Source organism: Macaca mulatta, chromosome 10 (assembly GCF_049350105.2).
Source record: "Macaca mulatta isolate MMU2019108-1 chromosome 10, T2T-MMU8v2.0, whole genome shotgun sequence".
Taxonomy (NCBI): domain Eukaryota; kingdom Metazoa; phylum Chordata; class Mammalia; order Primates; family Cercopithecidae; genus Macaca; species Macaca mulatta.
Window position 1 is genome coordinate 114,928,146 of NC_133415.1, and position 16,804 is coordinate 114,944,949.

The 16,804-nt window shown below is 55.1% G+C and overlaps 3 protein-coding genes across 10 annotated transcripts in view; 1 reads left to right on the plus strand and 2 right to left on the minus strand.

Moving 5' to 3' along the window:
• Nucleotides 1-1,228: 1,228 nt before the first annotated feature.
• On the minus strand, nt 1,229-8,231 carry PSMA7 (proteasome 20S subunit alpha 7). The gene is made up of 7 exons (XM_015148659.3): nt 8,044-8,231; nt 5,651-5,777; nt 4,595-4,719; nt 3,858-3,980; nt 2,959-3,078; nt 2,160-2,222; nt 1,229-1,449 (listed from the first exon to the last, which is right to left on the minus strand). Exons 1-7 carry the CDS (start codon nt 8,137-8,139, stop codon nt 1,357-1,359), a joined length of 747 nt encoding a protein of 248 aa, XP_015004145.1. The 5' UTR covers nt 8,140-8,231; the 3' UTR covers nt 1,229-1,356.
• A 342-nt stretch (nt 8,232-8,573) lies between these two features.
• Nucleotides 8,574-16,804, plus strand: part of SS18L1 (SS18L1 subunit of BAF chromatin remodeling complex) — a 39,849-nt gene continuing 31,618 nt past the window's right edge. For 7 of the 8 annotated variants that reach the window (XR_013400105.1, XR_003720207.2, XM_077952135.1 and 4 more), the window contains exon 1: nt 8,574-8,727. Coding sequence is in view for 2 of the 8 variants with exons in the window: in XM_015148655.3 (XP_015004141.2) it covers nt 8,659-8,727 (69 nt within the window). In the remaining 6 variants the exon portion in view is untranslated. The remainder of the gene's footprint in view (nt 8,728-16,804) is intronic. The other variant, XM_077952140.1, reaches the window with a different exon arrangement.
• Nucleotides 8,733-9,401, minus strand: LOC144331581 (uncharacterized; the record flags this gene model as incomplete). The annotated part of the gene is made up of 1 exon (XM_077949130.1): nt 8,733-9,401. A coding segment is annotated over exon 1 (669 nt), but the record flags the coding sequence as incomplete, so codon positions are not given.

Consider the following 16,804-nt stretch of genomic DNA (forward strand, 5'->3'; position numbering starts at 1 on the left):
AGGCAGCTGACCCAATTGGTCGGGTGAAGTGCAGCCAGCAGACCCGGCTTCTCCCTGTGGGCCACCCTTCTGGGATGAATGGCTCTGCTCTCAGAAACTGGATACAAAGTCCTTTTAAAAACCCAGTTCACAGATAACGCCTGTATCAAGCAGTGGCCCCTTTGCCACCTTCCTGCTGCCTCCAAGCTCCCCAGCTCAGGAACGTTCATGTTCTCAGGCACCGTAGAGCAGGTTACACAGCCATGAGCGAGCTGCACCCTGGACCCATGCAGAAAAACAAAGATACGGCTGGTTCTAGGCTCAGAGCATCCCATTTCAGTCTAATGGGTTTCCAGGTGACCTTAAAAGTGGTCCTCAGAGAGGATGAGGAGACACATCAGCTGCATGAGTTCTCCTTTCAGTACCTGCCTGTGGCCATTGGGTGGGGATAATGGATATCCTTGACCAACAGAAAAATAAATCTTCTGTTATGTGTGCCAGATACTGGTGGCCACAGTCCTCACCCGGCTAGATGACTTGGTGAAACAGGTATTGCCTCCCAGAGAATCTCAAGGTAGTCAGGTTATCGCATACCACCTGACCTTGCTGTTAAAATGTTAATTGTTTTGACAATTGTACATTTTATGCTGAGCTCAAAATGTATCTGGGCCCCTTTACTCCTTTTTAGAAGGTATGTGCCCAAAACCAAGGACCAGAGCAAGTGGTAGCATGGGAGAAAAGGGGTGACCCGAGGACACAAAAGCCTTCAACTGCTGCTGGACTAGAAGCCAAAATGCAAGAAAGGGCAGAGAATAGCCAGAACAGTCTTCAAGAGAAAGTAGGGAGCAGACATCAAGATGTGGTCTATGAAAGTCAGACATGGAAAGCTGCTTTGAACAAAGCTGCTGCTCTACAGAATTAACCCAGGGCTACCTGTGTTTGTGTCCTTGACATTATACATTCATTAGGGGACTAGAATGAAGGTCTAAAAGCAAATGGAAGTCATTCTGTGTCTACAACAGAGAAACGGGTCTGCTGAAGGCCAGAGGTTTCTCTGCAGCACCCAGGGCAGCAGCTGATTTCCCAAGGGAGGAATCTCTGTCTCACACTGGCTTGCTGTCTTAGCCACAAGGAATAGAAAGGAAAGCTCAAACTTAAGGCAGCTCAGGGTTGAAAAAGAAGGGTGAGAGATGAGAGGAATACTATGATTGCACCTAAAGATACACATTCTCTTAAAGAAAAAAAAAGGTTAAAAAATACGGAAGTTTATTGTAGGACACTCAGTGTGAATAAATGGAATGGAAAGGCCTACACATCATTGAGACTCATCCATGATTGATTTGAATTTAAAAATTACAAGCAAAGACATTTTATTCATCATGATGCTTTCTTTTGTTTCTTCTTTTCGTTTTCTTCTTTTTCTTTTTCAATTTCAGCAACATACTTCTCAATTTCTTCAGGATTTAAAATCTATCAAAAAAAACTTCATGGTTACCTAAGCCAAACAAGGTGCCAAGGAACCAGCGCCCTCTTCTGGGGAGGGTAGCCAGGCTTTGGCACTGCTGCTCATACAGCCTCTTTGGAGAGGGACCTCAAGGAAAACAAGAGGATGCTGGCCTGACCTAGACAAGTATTAAGAAGCAGCAGCAGATCTGACTGGCAGCTGCTCAGCATGCCCAGAGAACACGCGTGGACCATCTAATCAGAGGAAGATGGGAATCTTCTCTTTGACGTATGGGGAGCCTCAGAAAAACATTTTCCTTTTTTTTTTTTTTTTTTTTTGAGACGGAGTCTCGCTCTGTCGCCCAAGCTGGAGTGCAGTGGCCGGATCTCAGCTCACTGCAAGCTCCGCCGCCCAAGTTTACGCCATTCTCCTGCCTCAGCCTCCCGAGTAGCTGGGACTACAGGCGCCTGCCACCTCGCCCGGCTAGTTTTTTGTATTTTTTAGTAGAGACGGGGTTTCACCGTGTTAGCCAGGATGGTCTCGATCTCCTGACCTCGTGATCCGCCCGTCTCAGCCTCCCAAAGTGCTGGGATTACAGACTTGAGCCACCGCGCCCGGCCCATTTTCCTAATGTTAAAACCACAGAATGACCCCATGATGTTTCCTTCTGAACTGGTACTGCCCTGATCATGGAGAAAACTCACAGGTAAAGAAAGCAGACAAACTTGGTGATTACCTTGAGGGGTTGATCTCGCCTCATGACAGCAAGTTCAATGTTTTTGCCACCTGACTGAACCACCTTGAAGGGATAGAAGACAGGAGCATTAGCCACCTTTCCCTATTCAAGACAAAAGCAGCTCTCAGGAGTACCTTAAATAGGTGTGTACCCAAACCCAAGTCCCAGGAATGGAGGTCCCAGTCCCCCAAAACCTGTGTCTTTGTCCTAAATGCATTTACGAAGTCTACTTGGGATGCCTGCACACCCTCCTGCCTCCCAGCACTGGGACTCCTCTCTATTGCACAGCAGCTGTGCTCAAGGCCCTCCCCTTGACATAGTGGTCACCACCAGGAATCTTGATGCCTACACTCCAGCCTGGCCTTCCAGCTAGTCCCTCTCTGGTTTCACCTGCTAGCACTTCAAGGTCTCAACAAAGCCCAACCATATCTCCAGTTCTCTAATCCCGACTTTAGCAACAGTTCAAGCCTCTGGAAGGCCTAGTGATGGCATGAGGAGAACAGATTCCACAGCTGGACAGCTGGGTTCACATCCTGCCTCTGGTTCTCATGCTGTGTGCCCGTGCACAACCCTCGGCTGCCCCAGCTGGATAAAGGCACTAATGATCACACCTTGCGTGGCTATTTCAAGGAACACAGCAGTTAGGATACACCATAGACCAGAGCAGTGCCGGGCACATAGCAGTCATTAGGCATTACTGTTGGATCCTTGCCACTTTCCTTGCTGCCCATCTACCTACCAGTCACCACCAAAACGTGGTATCTTCACCACCTTGCCTGGATTCCAAATGCAAACTTACTTCCAGGAGCGCCTTGATCACCAGCTTAATGGTCAAATCATCTGTTTCAATGGCTTCATCAGTATAGTTCTTCTCCAGGAACTCGCGTACTGACTTGGCACCCCGGCCTATGGCATTGGCCTAAAACAGACATGTATGTTGTCACGTGGCATAGGGCATGACAACCCAGGGCCAGCCCTGGAACACGGCTGCCCCACATGGGCCGCCCAGCCAGTGACGGTGGCAGGAGGCAAGCTGGAGTGCTGGACAGCAGCCCTGGACACAGGCCCTGCCTTGTGGCTTCCTTTTGCAAAGAGCTCTTTAGAATTGGTGCTAATTCTTACCAAGAATGGGATTATACCTTTTATTCCATTATCAAGAGGCAATGGGAGATTTTTTTCTTTTTTTTTTTTTTTGAGATGGAGTTTTGCTCTTGTTGCCCAGGCTGGAGTGTAGTGGTGTGATCTCGGCTCACTGCAACCTCTTCCTCCTGGGTTCAAGCGATTTTCCTGCCTCAGCCTCCTGAGTAGCCAGGATTACAGGCATGTGCCACTATGCCCAGCTAATTTCTTTTGTATTTTTAGTGGAGACAGGGTTCTGCCATGTTGGCCACGCTGGTCTCGAACACCTGACCTCCGGTGATCCACCTGCCTCAGCCTCCCAAAGTGCTGAGATTACAGGCGTGAACCACCACACCCGCCTGAGGATTTTAATTTATGTGGTCTATCCTTACAGCTTGCTGCCCTTTGATTTTCTTCCAAACAGCAATGTTTAATACTTTTCTTGCTCTCATAGGACTAGGTTAACTTAAACCGACTCATTCACTGATACAGGGCCTACAGCAGGAAGCCCAGGACCTCCCCTCAAAGCCTTTTTCTGGCAAGATTGTCCAAAGCCCCTTTGTTTTGTCACGAACTCACCTTCCAGGCATGGTATGTGCCCGATGGGTCAGTCTGATAGAGCCTAGGAGTGCCATCAAAGTCGAAACCCACAATGAGGGCAGAGATGCCAAACGGCCTGCGCCCATTGCTCTGCGTATAACGCTAGCAAGAAAAGAAGCAGGTCAGTACCATCCAACTAAGAAATTGCATGTGAGGAAAGAACCGTACTTAGTCAAAGTATGAACATTTTAAGTCATGCCTAAGCCCCCTCTCAGATTATTAGCAGTTGAAATGATGTATTAGCCAACAGCTTTCAACATCCTTTTCTGCATTTTCACTCCTAGAAAGACTCACCTAGCACCAGAATTGTACCATGGAGGACAACTCAGGTTACTGGAAGTTACTTTGACTGGTAGACATGTATTCTGCTTACACGTTAATGGCATTTCCTCATAGGGTGGCTTCTAGCCCCCTTCAACTGCTTGGTGACTAGTAACTCAGGATGGCAAGACAAAAGCTATCATTTCCCTCTAGACACAGGAATTTGGAATATCCCATTCCAGGACCTGAGAACAGAACAGTGTTACTCAAATTGGTGAGCTAGGTCAAGTTACGCTTGTGCAAGTCAAGATCAGGATCATGGAATAAATCAGTTTTCTGATTCATCTGAAGTGACATGCAAATCCACATGAAGTGACATGGCAGGACGACCCACCATGGCGGAGCAGTGACTGCCCTGCTGCCAGAAGTGAGCATGCGATCAGGCAGGCACCCACCTGCTTCAGGCTGGCGATGTAGCGGGTGATGTACTCCACAGTGACCGGGTCCTCCACAGTTAGCCGGTGGCTCTGGCACTCCACCCGGGCCCTGTTGATGACTATCCTTGCATCGGCGGTGAGGCCTGCAGGGAGAGCAGAGAGGCTTCTGCTGGAGTAGAGAGAGAGCACAACCTACAGGCTGGGGGATGGACACGATGACCTAGCATTTAACCTTCCACAGACCCCCAAACCGGCAGCAAAGCTATTCTAAGTGACTGGCAGTGGAACCTGTCAGCCCCTGGGAACTTCTAAGAAATTGGATACAGATGCTTCTCGATGTGCAGTGGGGTGGTATCCCGCTAAACTCATCGTAAGTCGAAAATACCCAGCTGAAAATGCATTGACTACCCCATAAACCCATTGTAAATAAAAAATTGTTGGCTGTTGTGCAGAATCTGGATTTTTAAAAACATTGTAGATTGAACCATACTAAGTCAGGGACTGTCTGTATATGAAGAATTGTGTGCCTCAGACCATACTTAAACACGGTACCTGAGTCCTCTTGGGAATCTTAGAAATTGAGTTAATCCCTAATTTCATTACATAAATTGAGATCTTCCCAGATTGGATCTGCTGAGAGGAGAAATGAGCAAGACCAAAACAGCGCTGAGAAGATGCCGAGGCATGGCCTGCATCCGCCAGTGCGGTCCTTTTTACTGCTGGGGATGGCAGGACGTGGTTCTGTCCTCTCCATGCCACAGATGCAGTTAGCTCTACAAAGTCCAGCTTTTCTCTAGATTGTAACTGACTGATACAGAAAAATAACAGTGGAGGTCAAATTGCACAGCAGCCAGAAGTGTTTTCATCCATTTAGCCATTTCTCTTTCACCCGCTATGGCAGAGAGGCCACCAAAGAAACTGGCCAACTTAAAAGTCCAAATTCATTTCTTTTAAATGATTTTCATTTACTCAGTTTATATGGCTCACAACAGCCCACACACCGAGTTAATCTCTAAAGCCCTATTCTTCGCTGAGACTCTGGAGAGTAAGACAGCGCTCCCCACCGACGCGTACCTGCAAAGGCCATGCAGACATTGTCATCCAAAGCACAGATCTTCCGCACTGTTCTTTCATCCTGCAGTTTGGCCACTGACTTCTTCTCCACACCAAGAACAACAATGTCTCTTCCTCGAACACCAACCTTTAATTAAGATCCACAAACCACATAAGAAAGTGACATGAGTGCTGGGTGCAGTGGCTCATGCCTGTAATTCCAGCACTTTTGGAGGCTGAGGTGGGTGGATGACTTGAGTCCAAGAGTTCGAGACCAGCATGGACAGCATGGCAAAACCCTGTCTCTAAAAAAAGTACAAAAATTAGCCAGGCGTGGTGGCTCAAGCCTGCAGTCCCAGCTACTCTGGGGGCTGGTGGGAGGATCGCTAGAGCCTGGTAGGTGGAGGCTGCAGTGAGCCATGATGGCTGGGAGACAGAGACAGCAAGACCCTGTCCCCTCACCCCACCCCACCCTCCGAAAAAAAGTGACACATGGTTCTACTGCCAGGCAGCAAGCACTAGGAGCAGATTTGAACCTCGGTCCTGCGGGATACGTACTCTGGGTAGCAGCTCCCACTGGAAGGTGTGTGCACCCACACCCCTTCCTCCTCCACTTGTCTGTCACTGTGGTTGGCACCACATCCTGCAAACCCAGGGGCATTCATCTACTGCTGGTAGAGCTAGCCCAGGCGTGCTCACCTAGGTGCCCAACCTGCGCCTTTCAAATGCTGAGATGTAGTTTTAGTTACAGCATAGCTAGTAAGTAACCATTATATAATCGGCATGTGTTTCCTTTCAACCCAATGAATCAAACAGTCCCATGCAAAGCCTGGAAGCCTCAGACTTTCACACTCGAGTCTGGTGTTCTGAAGGCAGTGTTTCTGTAGTTGTGAAATTGTATTGAGCCACAATGCACTGTTTCCTGCACTGTGACATACTCATGTGACAGCCGTGGGAAGGGGCCTGATTTGCCACCAGTGGACAAGGTGTCAACTGTTATCCCAAATTGTTTATGGCTGATACTAGAGAAGGATGTAGCTGTTACTAAAAGCACCGACAATCACTGACAGTCAACCCCGAGTCAAGCCAGAAACAAAGGGAACCATCATTGGGATAAACAGCGGCTCCTGGTTTAGAGCAGGGGCTTCTCCCGCTTAGCACTGTGAGCACCTGGGCAGGCTGATCTCACTGTTCCTGCCGCCCTGAGCACGGGTGGGATATTGAGCAGCGTCCCTGGCCTCTACCCTCTAAATGCCAGGAGCACCTCTGCAAGGTCTTAGACCACTAGAAAAGTCGCCACACACTGCCAGTGGCCCCTGTGGGCACAAAACCATCCCTGGCTGAGAAGTTCTGGTCTCAAGTGTTCGGGTTTTCCGGGAGCTTTCTCAGGTACTGACTCACTTGACCTTCAACTGACTCGAGGCCCAGAGAAGCTACATGGATTTGTTAAAGCCAGGTGCAGCCAACTGGCGGAGGTGGGAGTATTGGGGTCGAAGGCAGGGGTCAGCCGACTCCTAGTGCTCTTTAAGCTGACTTAGATCACCTGATGAATAACTGGGCCTTCATTTCAAAACAAAGATTCAGAAAATGAAAACAATTCAAAATTTAGAGAACCGTGTGTGCTTTCTTTGCCTGCTCAAACCTCTGAATACCAGGTGATAAAAGAATAACGATCTCACAGGCTGACCAACAAAACTGACACGTCTTGATGCTACGAATTTAAGTTTCAAACAATGTCACTAAGGTCAATGTACACGAGCCCTCGTCAAAATTGAAACGGCCGTGTTCAGACCAGTCCTGACCCGGGCGGCTGCAGCCCGGCCCCGGGAAGGCTCCTTCCGGCAGAGTGCAGGGACCCGGGAAGCGCCCGCCACCGGCCAGACCAGCGAGCTGCTTTGTTCCCGAAGCCCACCTGGGCCTAGAGAACAAGTGTTGCCCTGGAGCGGGTGGGGGTCCCCGTAACGGGGGACTGAGCAGTTCGCTACCCAGCCACCCGGCTGCGTGAACAGCCCCCAGCGAGCGCACAGTCGATCCCCCGCGGCCTGCAGCGGCCCTCGCCCGGCCTCTGCAAACCGGGTCGCCGATGCGACCCACGCGCCCGGCCGGGGCCAGGGGTGCCCAAGATGGCGTCGCCACGGTCCCGCGTGCCCGGTGCCCCACGCGAGGCCGGGCCCCAAGCGAGCCGCTGGGTGGGGAGAACGGGCCATCGCGGCTCACGCCAAACGCCGCCTCTGCAGGCACTCGTGGAGACCGGCAGCGGGGCCCGCGCTCAGCTACAGCCCCGACTGCCCACGCCGCTGCCCCGCGCACGCCCGCGTGCGCCCACAGCTCCGCGCCCGACCCCGACCCTCTCTCGGCTCCCCAGCCCCACTTCCGCCCGCGTCCCCGGCCCCGCGCAGGCCCCGGCGGCTCACCGCGGTCGAGCCCTTCTTGACCGCCTCCTGCGCGTACTCCACTTGGAAGAGATGGCCGTCGGGCGAAAAGACGGTGATGGCGCGGTCGTAGCTCATGCCGGCGGGGCGGCGGCCGAGTTCCTTCCGCCGCGACTCTCAAAAGCGCACACTCACGGCCCGCGCGCACCCGCGACTCCCGGCGCCACTGCGCCCGCGCCCCGCCCTCGGCGCCGTGACCTGCGCTGCCGGCGACGGGCGGCGTCAGGCGGCGTCGGGCGGCGTCAGGCGGCGTCGGGCGGACGTGCGGGCGCGCGCCGGGGCGGGGCCAGGCCGAACCACCGGTGGCCGGGGGTGGGAGGCGGTGCTCCGGCGGAGGGCCGGGCGCTGGGTGCGAGGGGGCCGCCGGGGGCCACCGTTCGGCACTGGGCCGCAGACCCTTCTGCAGGGCGGAGCGGCGGCGCCGCGGGCCCGGAGGCTCGGCGACGGCGACGAGGCGGACGAGCCCATGACGCGGCGCCCCCCGCGCCCCCGCCCCCTGCCCCCCTGCCGCTACTGCGGATAATGAGCGCCTCGGGCCGCCTAGCGCAGCCGGAGTATCCACCCCGATGACCACGGGCTGAGTCCCGCGCAGCCACCATGTCCGTGGCCTTCGCGTCCGCCCGGCCAAGAGGCAAAGGGGAGGTCACGCAGCAAACCATCCAGAAGGTGGGCCGGGCCGGGGCGGCGGCGCCGGGCGGCGGGGCTGAGGGCGGGCGCTCGCGGGGCCGGGGCGCGGGCAGCTGGCGGGCGCAGGGCGCGAACAAAGCCGGGGCGCAGCCGGGCGGCCGCGAACCCGGACGGCGGCCCGGTGCCCGTCCCCGCGTTCCACGCCTGCGCGCCAGCGGGCACCGGGCCGTGTGGGGGGCGCTCCCCGGAGAGCCTGCGCCAACTTTGTTGGGGCGGCGGGTCCCTCGGGCCGGGGCACGGGGCGCTGGGGGCCGGGCGGACGCTGGAGGGTGCCGGCCCCCGAGCGCGCTGTCCTCCGAGTCCGCGGCGCGCGCTGGGAACAGTCCTGGGCCGTGCCGGGCGCACGGGGACCCCTCGGGGCCGGGGCGAGGGCTCGTCGCGCTCCGCAGCCAGTCTCGGTGGCGAAGGCGGGCGGCGGGCGACACTCGCTTTCTGAGCTCAGCTTGGGGAGTGGAGAAGGGCGCGGGCCGGCCTCCGGGCGCACGGAGATGGCGGGGCCCGCGGCCAGGGCTGCCCCTTCTGCCGCTGGAGCGAGGCGCGGACGATGGAGGCACAGAGGGACGCCTCCCAATGCCCATTTGGAGGGCATCGTTAGGCAGCTCGGCCCCGTAAGAAGCGCACCGCCCACCCGTATCCTCGCGGCCACGCCGCATTTCAGCGTGACACCCTCCCCCGCCGCCTCGCCTAACAAACTTGGTGGATTTGCTCCACAACCTTTCCTCTAGCTCCGTAAGTTCGGCCTTGTGGATTTCAAGAGACAGCGTTTACGGGGGTTTGGGACACCGTTATCCAAAGCCCTAAGTTTTGAAATTGAGACTTTGCATTTTCTGCTGTTTTTCGGTAGAAGACAAATTCGGAAGAAAATCAGCATTAGCCATTCCCGTTTCAGTTGTCGCAACATCTTTTGGAGTGACATTCGTTTTTTCCTCAACTCCGACTCCGTCTTCACCCTGGTGGGAATGCAGGGATAAACAGTGGTATTCCTAGGTTCCCAGGAGCGGCGTGTCTCCCTAAGGGGGTTCACCTTGACCTTGACTGTGGCTCTTATTCCTTGATGACATGCCAGTCTCCTGTGGAAGTTGTCCTAAATCTATCGCCTATTTTGAGACTACCCTTGCTGTTGCTAGTTTTAGAAATTTGATGGTCTTAACAAATGAGAACCTTGGCCAACTCTGAACAGGAGAGATTGAGAATAGCAGAAACACAGATTTACAAGTGTGGCATTTTAATTTACGTAGTAAACACTTATGTGTGCCTACTGTATCCCAGACACTGTTCCAAGGGTTTTATAAATTTTAATTCATCCAATTCTTCATAGAAGCTACTGGCATCCCGTTTAACAGCTAAGGACGCTGAGGTCTAGGGAGGCTGTGCCTTGCTGGTAAGTGGACGCTGAAGCCCGGGGTGCTGAGTGCCTTGCTGCTAAGTGGCACAGCCAGGTGTTGAACCCAGACTGTGACTCCAGGGTCTGCTCTGTTGGTACCCCTTGATCTGGGAACATTTGGCCAGGCGGAGGTCAAGCTCTAGGCTCAGAGGCAAATGTTGGAACCCGGAGCATCTCCTGGCACTCTGGTTTTTTGGACCTTAGCAGTCATTGTTCCTGAAGCTACTTTTGTCTTCAACGTTCGTCCTGTTATTTGCACTGCGCACACACTTCCATTGAAGCTCCCCAAATTCTCCAGGTAAAAGTGTGTATTGAGGTGCTGCCCCAAACATCAGATTAGAAAGGAAGAAATGCACCTGTGGACTGTGTGTCCCAGAGCAGAAACTCAGCCTGCTGACCATTGGAAATGGATCTTTAGTTTAGGCTGCTGACTTGGCCTGGTAGGGCCAGCAGGCTGCATATTGGGCTTGGTGTTTTGACAGTGAATATATTTACCCAGGGATCTTTTACTGGGAGGTGTGAGAAGGCTGAGAAGTGTGTGAGAGGTGCGTGTTCTATGCCTAAAACGTGTGCTGTGTTCACAGTGTGTGCTAGTAGTCTCATGCCGAGAGCATTAAGAGAAGCCAGGGACCCCTCTGAAACCCGCTTGGTAGTGAAGGGGAAGGAAGAATACAACTTGTCCTTAACAACATAGTGTGTGGGTGGGGATCTTCCAAGCCAACTTCTACTCAACCTTCAAAGCCTCACTCAAATGTTCCCTGTCTCATGCTCCCTCAGCCGTCATGTGGCCCAGGAAGCACTTGCTTGGGCTCCTGAGTTCAGCATGTGACTGATGAATTCTTTGCTGATCCCCAGCCTCTCGTCGTGTCTGAGCACAGTTAGTGCTGAGCACGTGCCGGTGCATCTGTGACTCTGGTTCCATCAGTGGAAGTGTTTTGAAATAAGCAGATGCGTCAGTGTCCTGTGACTTCCTTGACACATTACCACAACCCAGGTGGCTTCAAACGACAGAAATGTATTCCCTTACAGTTTTGGAGGCCAGAAGTCCCAAGTCCAGGGGTCAGTTCCCTGCTCTTCTCTTGGCTTCTGATGGCTGTGGGCAGCCCTTGGTGTTCTCTAGCTTGTAGGTGTATCCAGCCAGTCTCTGATTTCATCATCATCTTTTTTTTTTTCTTTTTTTTTTTTTTTTGAGATGGAGTTTCGCTCTTGTTGCCCAGGCTAGAGTGCAATGGCACCATCTTGGGCTCACAGCCTCCGCCCCCCCACCTGCCCACGTTCAAACAGTTCTCCTGCCTCAGCCTCCTGAGTAGCTGGAATTACAGGCGCGTGCCACCATATCCAGCTAATTTTGTGTTTTTAGTACAGACGGCGTTTCTCCATGTTGGCCAGGCTGGTCTTGAACTCCCGACCTCAGGTGATCCGCCCCCCCCCCCCACCCCCCTTGACCTCCCAAAGTGCTGTGATTACAGGCATGAGCCATCATGCCTGGCCTCAATTTCCCAGTTTTTATAAGGACTCTAGTCATTGGTTTTAGGGCCTGCGTTAATCCAGCAAGACCCCATCTTTGTTTCATTTTCAAATAGCTTGTTTCTGGTACCTCCCATGCGCAGGGACTGGGGTCCGGGCACAGTTCAGCCCACAAGAGTGCATTTGTGGTGAGGGCTAGCTCAGAGAAAGAGAGCCATGAGGCGGAGGCAGAGAGTCACAGAGGGTCCCGAACCTGGCCTGCATGGAGTAGGTATTGGGGGACCCAAAGTGGAAGGGCAGGGAGTGCTGGGCTGATGTAGGGAGGGTAGCTGGTGGTGACCAGGCAGCAGTGCATGGGTGAGATGGTCAGAACCACTCTGCGGCAAGCACCACAAGGGACATGACTGTGCTAGGGAACCCTGTGGTGGGGCTGGGCCATGTCACCACAGTGGCCCTTGGGCCTGGCTGGCTGTTCTCTGGCCACCAGCTGGGAACTGTAGTGTCCTACTGTCCAGTGTATGCTCCTTACGCTGCTGTTGGGGCTGGGGCTGCAGTGGTCACCACGGACCATGTGGCCAGACTTGACCCCTGGGTTGCCTCCTTGCTGCTTGGCATACAGTAATTGGTCAATAAATGTGTTACTGTTTCTGTTAGTATTGGTTTTCTCATTGGTTTCCTTGGCCGGATAATAGCAGTGGTGTCTGCCCGTCTGCTGGGTGTCTGGATCCCCAGTGCCTGTTGCAGGGCAGGGTTGGGGAAGAGCTCTGAGGGAATGGGACAGAGCTGAGAGGAGGTGGGGCCCTGGGTCTGCCTGCTGTGTGGGTTTGGTGTGGGAAGACAAGACCTTTGTGGGGTGGGTTGGTGCCGTGCCCAGGGTCTGAGAGCCAGGGAGTGGTTGAACCTGGACCAGCCCTATCACATGCCCTTGGTACCCAGGTGCGGGGGTGGGGCATGGGCAAGGGGCACACTTCTGGGTGGGGATGAGGTGTGGAGGATGGGGTGCACACCCAGCAGACAGTGGGCACCCTGTGTGCTCCCTCAGACCTGGAACTTGCTGTCTGAAGGAACGCAAGCTAACTTGGCTAGGAGTGTTTGTAAGGTGAGAGCTGTCCTGTGACTGAATGGCTTGGGGATGCCAAGCCTCCCTTGCACGTGGCTGATTGACAGCATTCTTCCAGCTATCAGAGGCTCCCCCCACCTGAGAAGGGGAGCACGGGGGCCTGTCTTTATATCGCCAGGGATGAGGGGTGGCGTCCCCTCATTCTGGAGCCTGGGCTCAGCCCCGGGGAGGGACCCCGCAGCCACAGGCCTTGCTTGGCCTCCTTGCTGTCTTAGGTCAGGTGAGGGAGGCACTCTGCAAGGCCCTTGAGCCTGAGCGCTGTGGGCGAGGCAGGCAGGAGAAAGGCATTGTCCCAGAGGGAGCAGCCGCAGCCTGGCCTCTGTCCCCTCTGTCTGTAAAGCCTGGCCATACACCCTCTTGCTGGGCGCTCCTGAAGGTGCTCTTCCCAGTCCTGCTCAGCCTGGAGGGTGAGGAAGCATTTGGATAAAGACACAGTGCCTGCCCACTGCCCTTTACCCCTGACCTTTCCAAGGCTGATGGGTCTCCAGAGTCCCTGTCTGCCATCCAGTCGCTGGGTGTGGAGTCTGGAGGCAGCAGCTGAAGGCAGCCCAGGTCTTGCCCAGGTGGCGCTCACTAGCCAGCGGTCTCGGATGTTCTCCTTGAGGCTCCTGGCCTTTGCACGGTCTGTGCCCCAGGCCAGTGGGTTGGAGCCTGGGCACCTGCCTCTGTGTGCTTGGAGTCCGAGGACAGATTTCCTGGAATCCCCGGGCTGCAGATGGCGGAAGAGTCACGCCCGCCCCCAGTGGATGCAGGACTCACGCCCACCCCCAGTGGATGCAGGGGTCACGCCCTGTGGCGTGGTACAGTGGATGGAGGAATGAACAGGCCCTGGGTGCTGAGGCAGTTAGCGGGCCGGCACTGATGGCCCGTAAGGCCTGTGGGGCCTGGGAAGAGGAAGTGCAGGTCTTCTCCTCTGGTCCAGGCAGGCACCTCCACTGCCTCCCTGCCTGTGATCACAAGAGGAATCCGAAAGGTTGGGAGAAGGTGCCGTGGACGATTGCGGGAAGGAGGCTCCTGTGATGCTGGTCCGATTCTAATCGGCCACCACAGTTGCTGTGCACAATGGGGACGGAAGTGGCCTATTTATATCCTCCTCAAATTGGAAATAGGTGTGGGAAGCAGGCAGGTCCTTGGTGTTACCAGGATGAGGATGGGGGCCATGGAACTGCAGGAGGGCAGGGTGGGGCAGGCCGGACTTCCTGGGCTCACATTCTTATCCCGCCGATGGTGATGTGTGCTTCACCTTTCTGTGGCCCAGTTTCCTTGTCTTTAGCAAGAGGACAGGGCTGTGGCCTCCCTCCTAGCCTGTGTGTATGGGTAAGACAATGCCTGGCAGCCTTGTCATTGGTCAGCTTTAGCCTTTGATCAGGCACGCAACCAGCAAGGAACGGCCGAAATTTATCCGTGGCATTGGGAAAGGGAGGTAAGGACTCCGTTCCATACTGCAGGAAACCATCGCAAGTCCAGGGTCGTGTCGAAAAGAAAAGGCAGTGTCAGCACATGGACGGGATGCACACAAACGTCACATGTCGCTAGTACAGTAAGCGCATCTTCAGCTTGGGAACTGTCAGGACCAAAGTGATTTGGTTGTGCTGTGCTGTGAGACGCCCCAGAGCACCATGAGACTGAAAGGGACTGCCAAGGCGTGTGCAGATGCGGCTGCTGTTGTGTGTGTTAAGCATGTCTTCACATGTTCTTAGAGTCTTGGAAATTGCACACGCTTGTCAAACACACAGTGGCGGGGCCATGAGGCAGCAGCCAGCTCCCCCCAAGGAGACTGCACGTGTAAATTTGGGGGCTCTTCTGAAGCCCACACACCGACACATATTCCACAGTTGGGCGAATGTTCAGAGGGTCCCATTGGCTTCCATCAGTGGAGTCTGTAGTGTCGGCTTGCTGACCTTGGGGGCAAGGACGGAGCAGCTCAGGCTGGGCTCAGGGAAGGAGAGCTGATGGGTCAGCGATGTCTGCCCCAAGAACAGGAGTGGCAGGTGCTAGCACAGGTGCCATCGCCGGCTCAGCCACCTGCTGATGCTCAACCAGCTCTCCGGTCTGCCAGGCTGGTCCCTCTCACACCTTGATGACTCCTAGGAGTTGATCCTGTGTCTGTGTCCACGCCATGCGTGGGGAGTGCGTGGCAGCCCTGAGTGTAGTGGCAGAAGACAGGGAACAATGTCAACGTCTGTCCGAGGAGACTGAGTACTACGTTGTGTCCATGTTGTGGAATTCTCTGGAGCATAGGAAACATTGAGGTGGTTTTTTTTTTTTTTTTTTTTAAGACAGAGTCTTGCTCCTTCGCCTAGGCTGAGGCGCACTGACGTGATCACAGTTCATGCAGCCTCGTCCTCCTGGGCTCAAGGGACAGGTGGGGTCTCTGTGCTGACAGAGGACAGTTTCCGAGATTTTTTGAGAGGAAAGGGAACTCAGTGGAGCAGCGGGAGTGGAACGTTATCAGGTGTGTGCAGAGTCGGGAGGGGAGCGCATGGACTCCGTGCGAGATGCTTCCAGAAGAAGCAGAGCTGGCCTCTGGGTGGGAGGAGCCAGGGGTTCCTCCTACAAAATTAAAAAGGTTCCGAAAGTCTTTGTAGTTAGAAAGGACAACCACGAGGACACCGGAGGTGTTTCTGCCCAGCGTGGGCAGTGAGCCTCAGAGCCCCAGGCCTCCTCTGTGTCCGGCTTCCAGGGCCCCACACAGGTTCGTCACTGGGGAGAGACGGTTCTGCTGAGAGCCCCTCACCCAGGTTTTTGCCTGACAGCCCCAGCCCTTCACCTACTCTCTGTGGGCTCTGGGACCCCAGTTGCTCTCCGTCCCCACTTCTCATCCTCACTCCCTCGCCTACCCAGTCAGGACCCCACGGTGGGGCTTCAGCAGTCCCAGGCCCCATCCTTGGTGCCTGGCTGTGCCCTGGACCCTCCAAGACACGCCCTGTATCCCCCATCAGTCCCCGCCTGCCAAATCCGGCTTCTCTGCTCAGCCGCATGGTCCATCGCCATGGCCGCAGCTTCTGTGCCCCTTGGGTTCGTCTCCCTGTGGGTGCTGGGCTTGGCCCTGGGCATCAGCCAGCCTGACCAACAGAGACACGTTGGGGCTGCCCCTCAGAGCCTGAGACCACAGGGGTGACAATGCAGAGAGGGAGTGGGAGGCCCGGGTCTCCCAGCTGCCCCAGCGGCGAGCCCAGCCAAGCCCAGCAGAAGATCCTCCCAGCTGGCCCAGAATCATGGGAATTAAGAAATCATGTTTCGACCACACGGCTCAGGGAGGTTTGTTGTGCATTGGGTGGTGGATGTACGCAGCCGCTGGGATCTTGGTCCAGCCAGCCTTTGCAGTGAGCACAGGCTTCAGTTGAGAAAGTAACCCCTGCAATGGGCACAGGACTCCCGTCCCCCAGCAGCCCCCGTTCCCCTCTTCTCCAGCTCCCCAGAGCTGGCCTCCGTTCCTGGACACGCCCCATGGCCTTTGCACATGCCTGTTTCCTCCGTCGGGCCGCCCTTCCCCCACCTCACCCATGTGCTCCTGCCCAGCCTCCAGCCCAGCTGGAGGTCAACCCCAGAAGCCTGGGGCTCCGCTGCCTCATGGCCTTGAGCAGATGCTCACGCACGTTGGTCTCCACCTGACCAGCCACCCACGCCTACTCCACCATAAGCAGAGCGAGCTGCACCTCCTCACTGTCACCTCCACTCACCCAGGCCTAGGATGGGCACATTGATGAAGCATGCTCAGAGATGGGGTCTCCCCACCCCTCCTTACTGCGGCCCCCGATGCCAGCCTCTAGCTCTTCCGGATGGAGTTGCCACCTCATCTCTGTCCCCAGCACCCTCACCTCAGGAGGCCTCAGGCTACCAGCTGCAGTGCTTTGCCAGCAACGTCTCTGACACAGGTTTACCCCTGAACCTGTAGAAACTCAGCTTCTCTGGAAAGGGTGGGGAGAACTGTGTCTCACGATGCAGAAAAACACACAAGTGCACATCAGGAAGCTGCGAAGCAGCGTCTGCAGAAGACAGCGGTAAATGCAGAAAATGTTGAACGCTCCGGGCCGCGTGAATGGCTTCTTCGTTCAGCCTAGTGTTAGAGGTACAACCGGGTA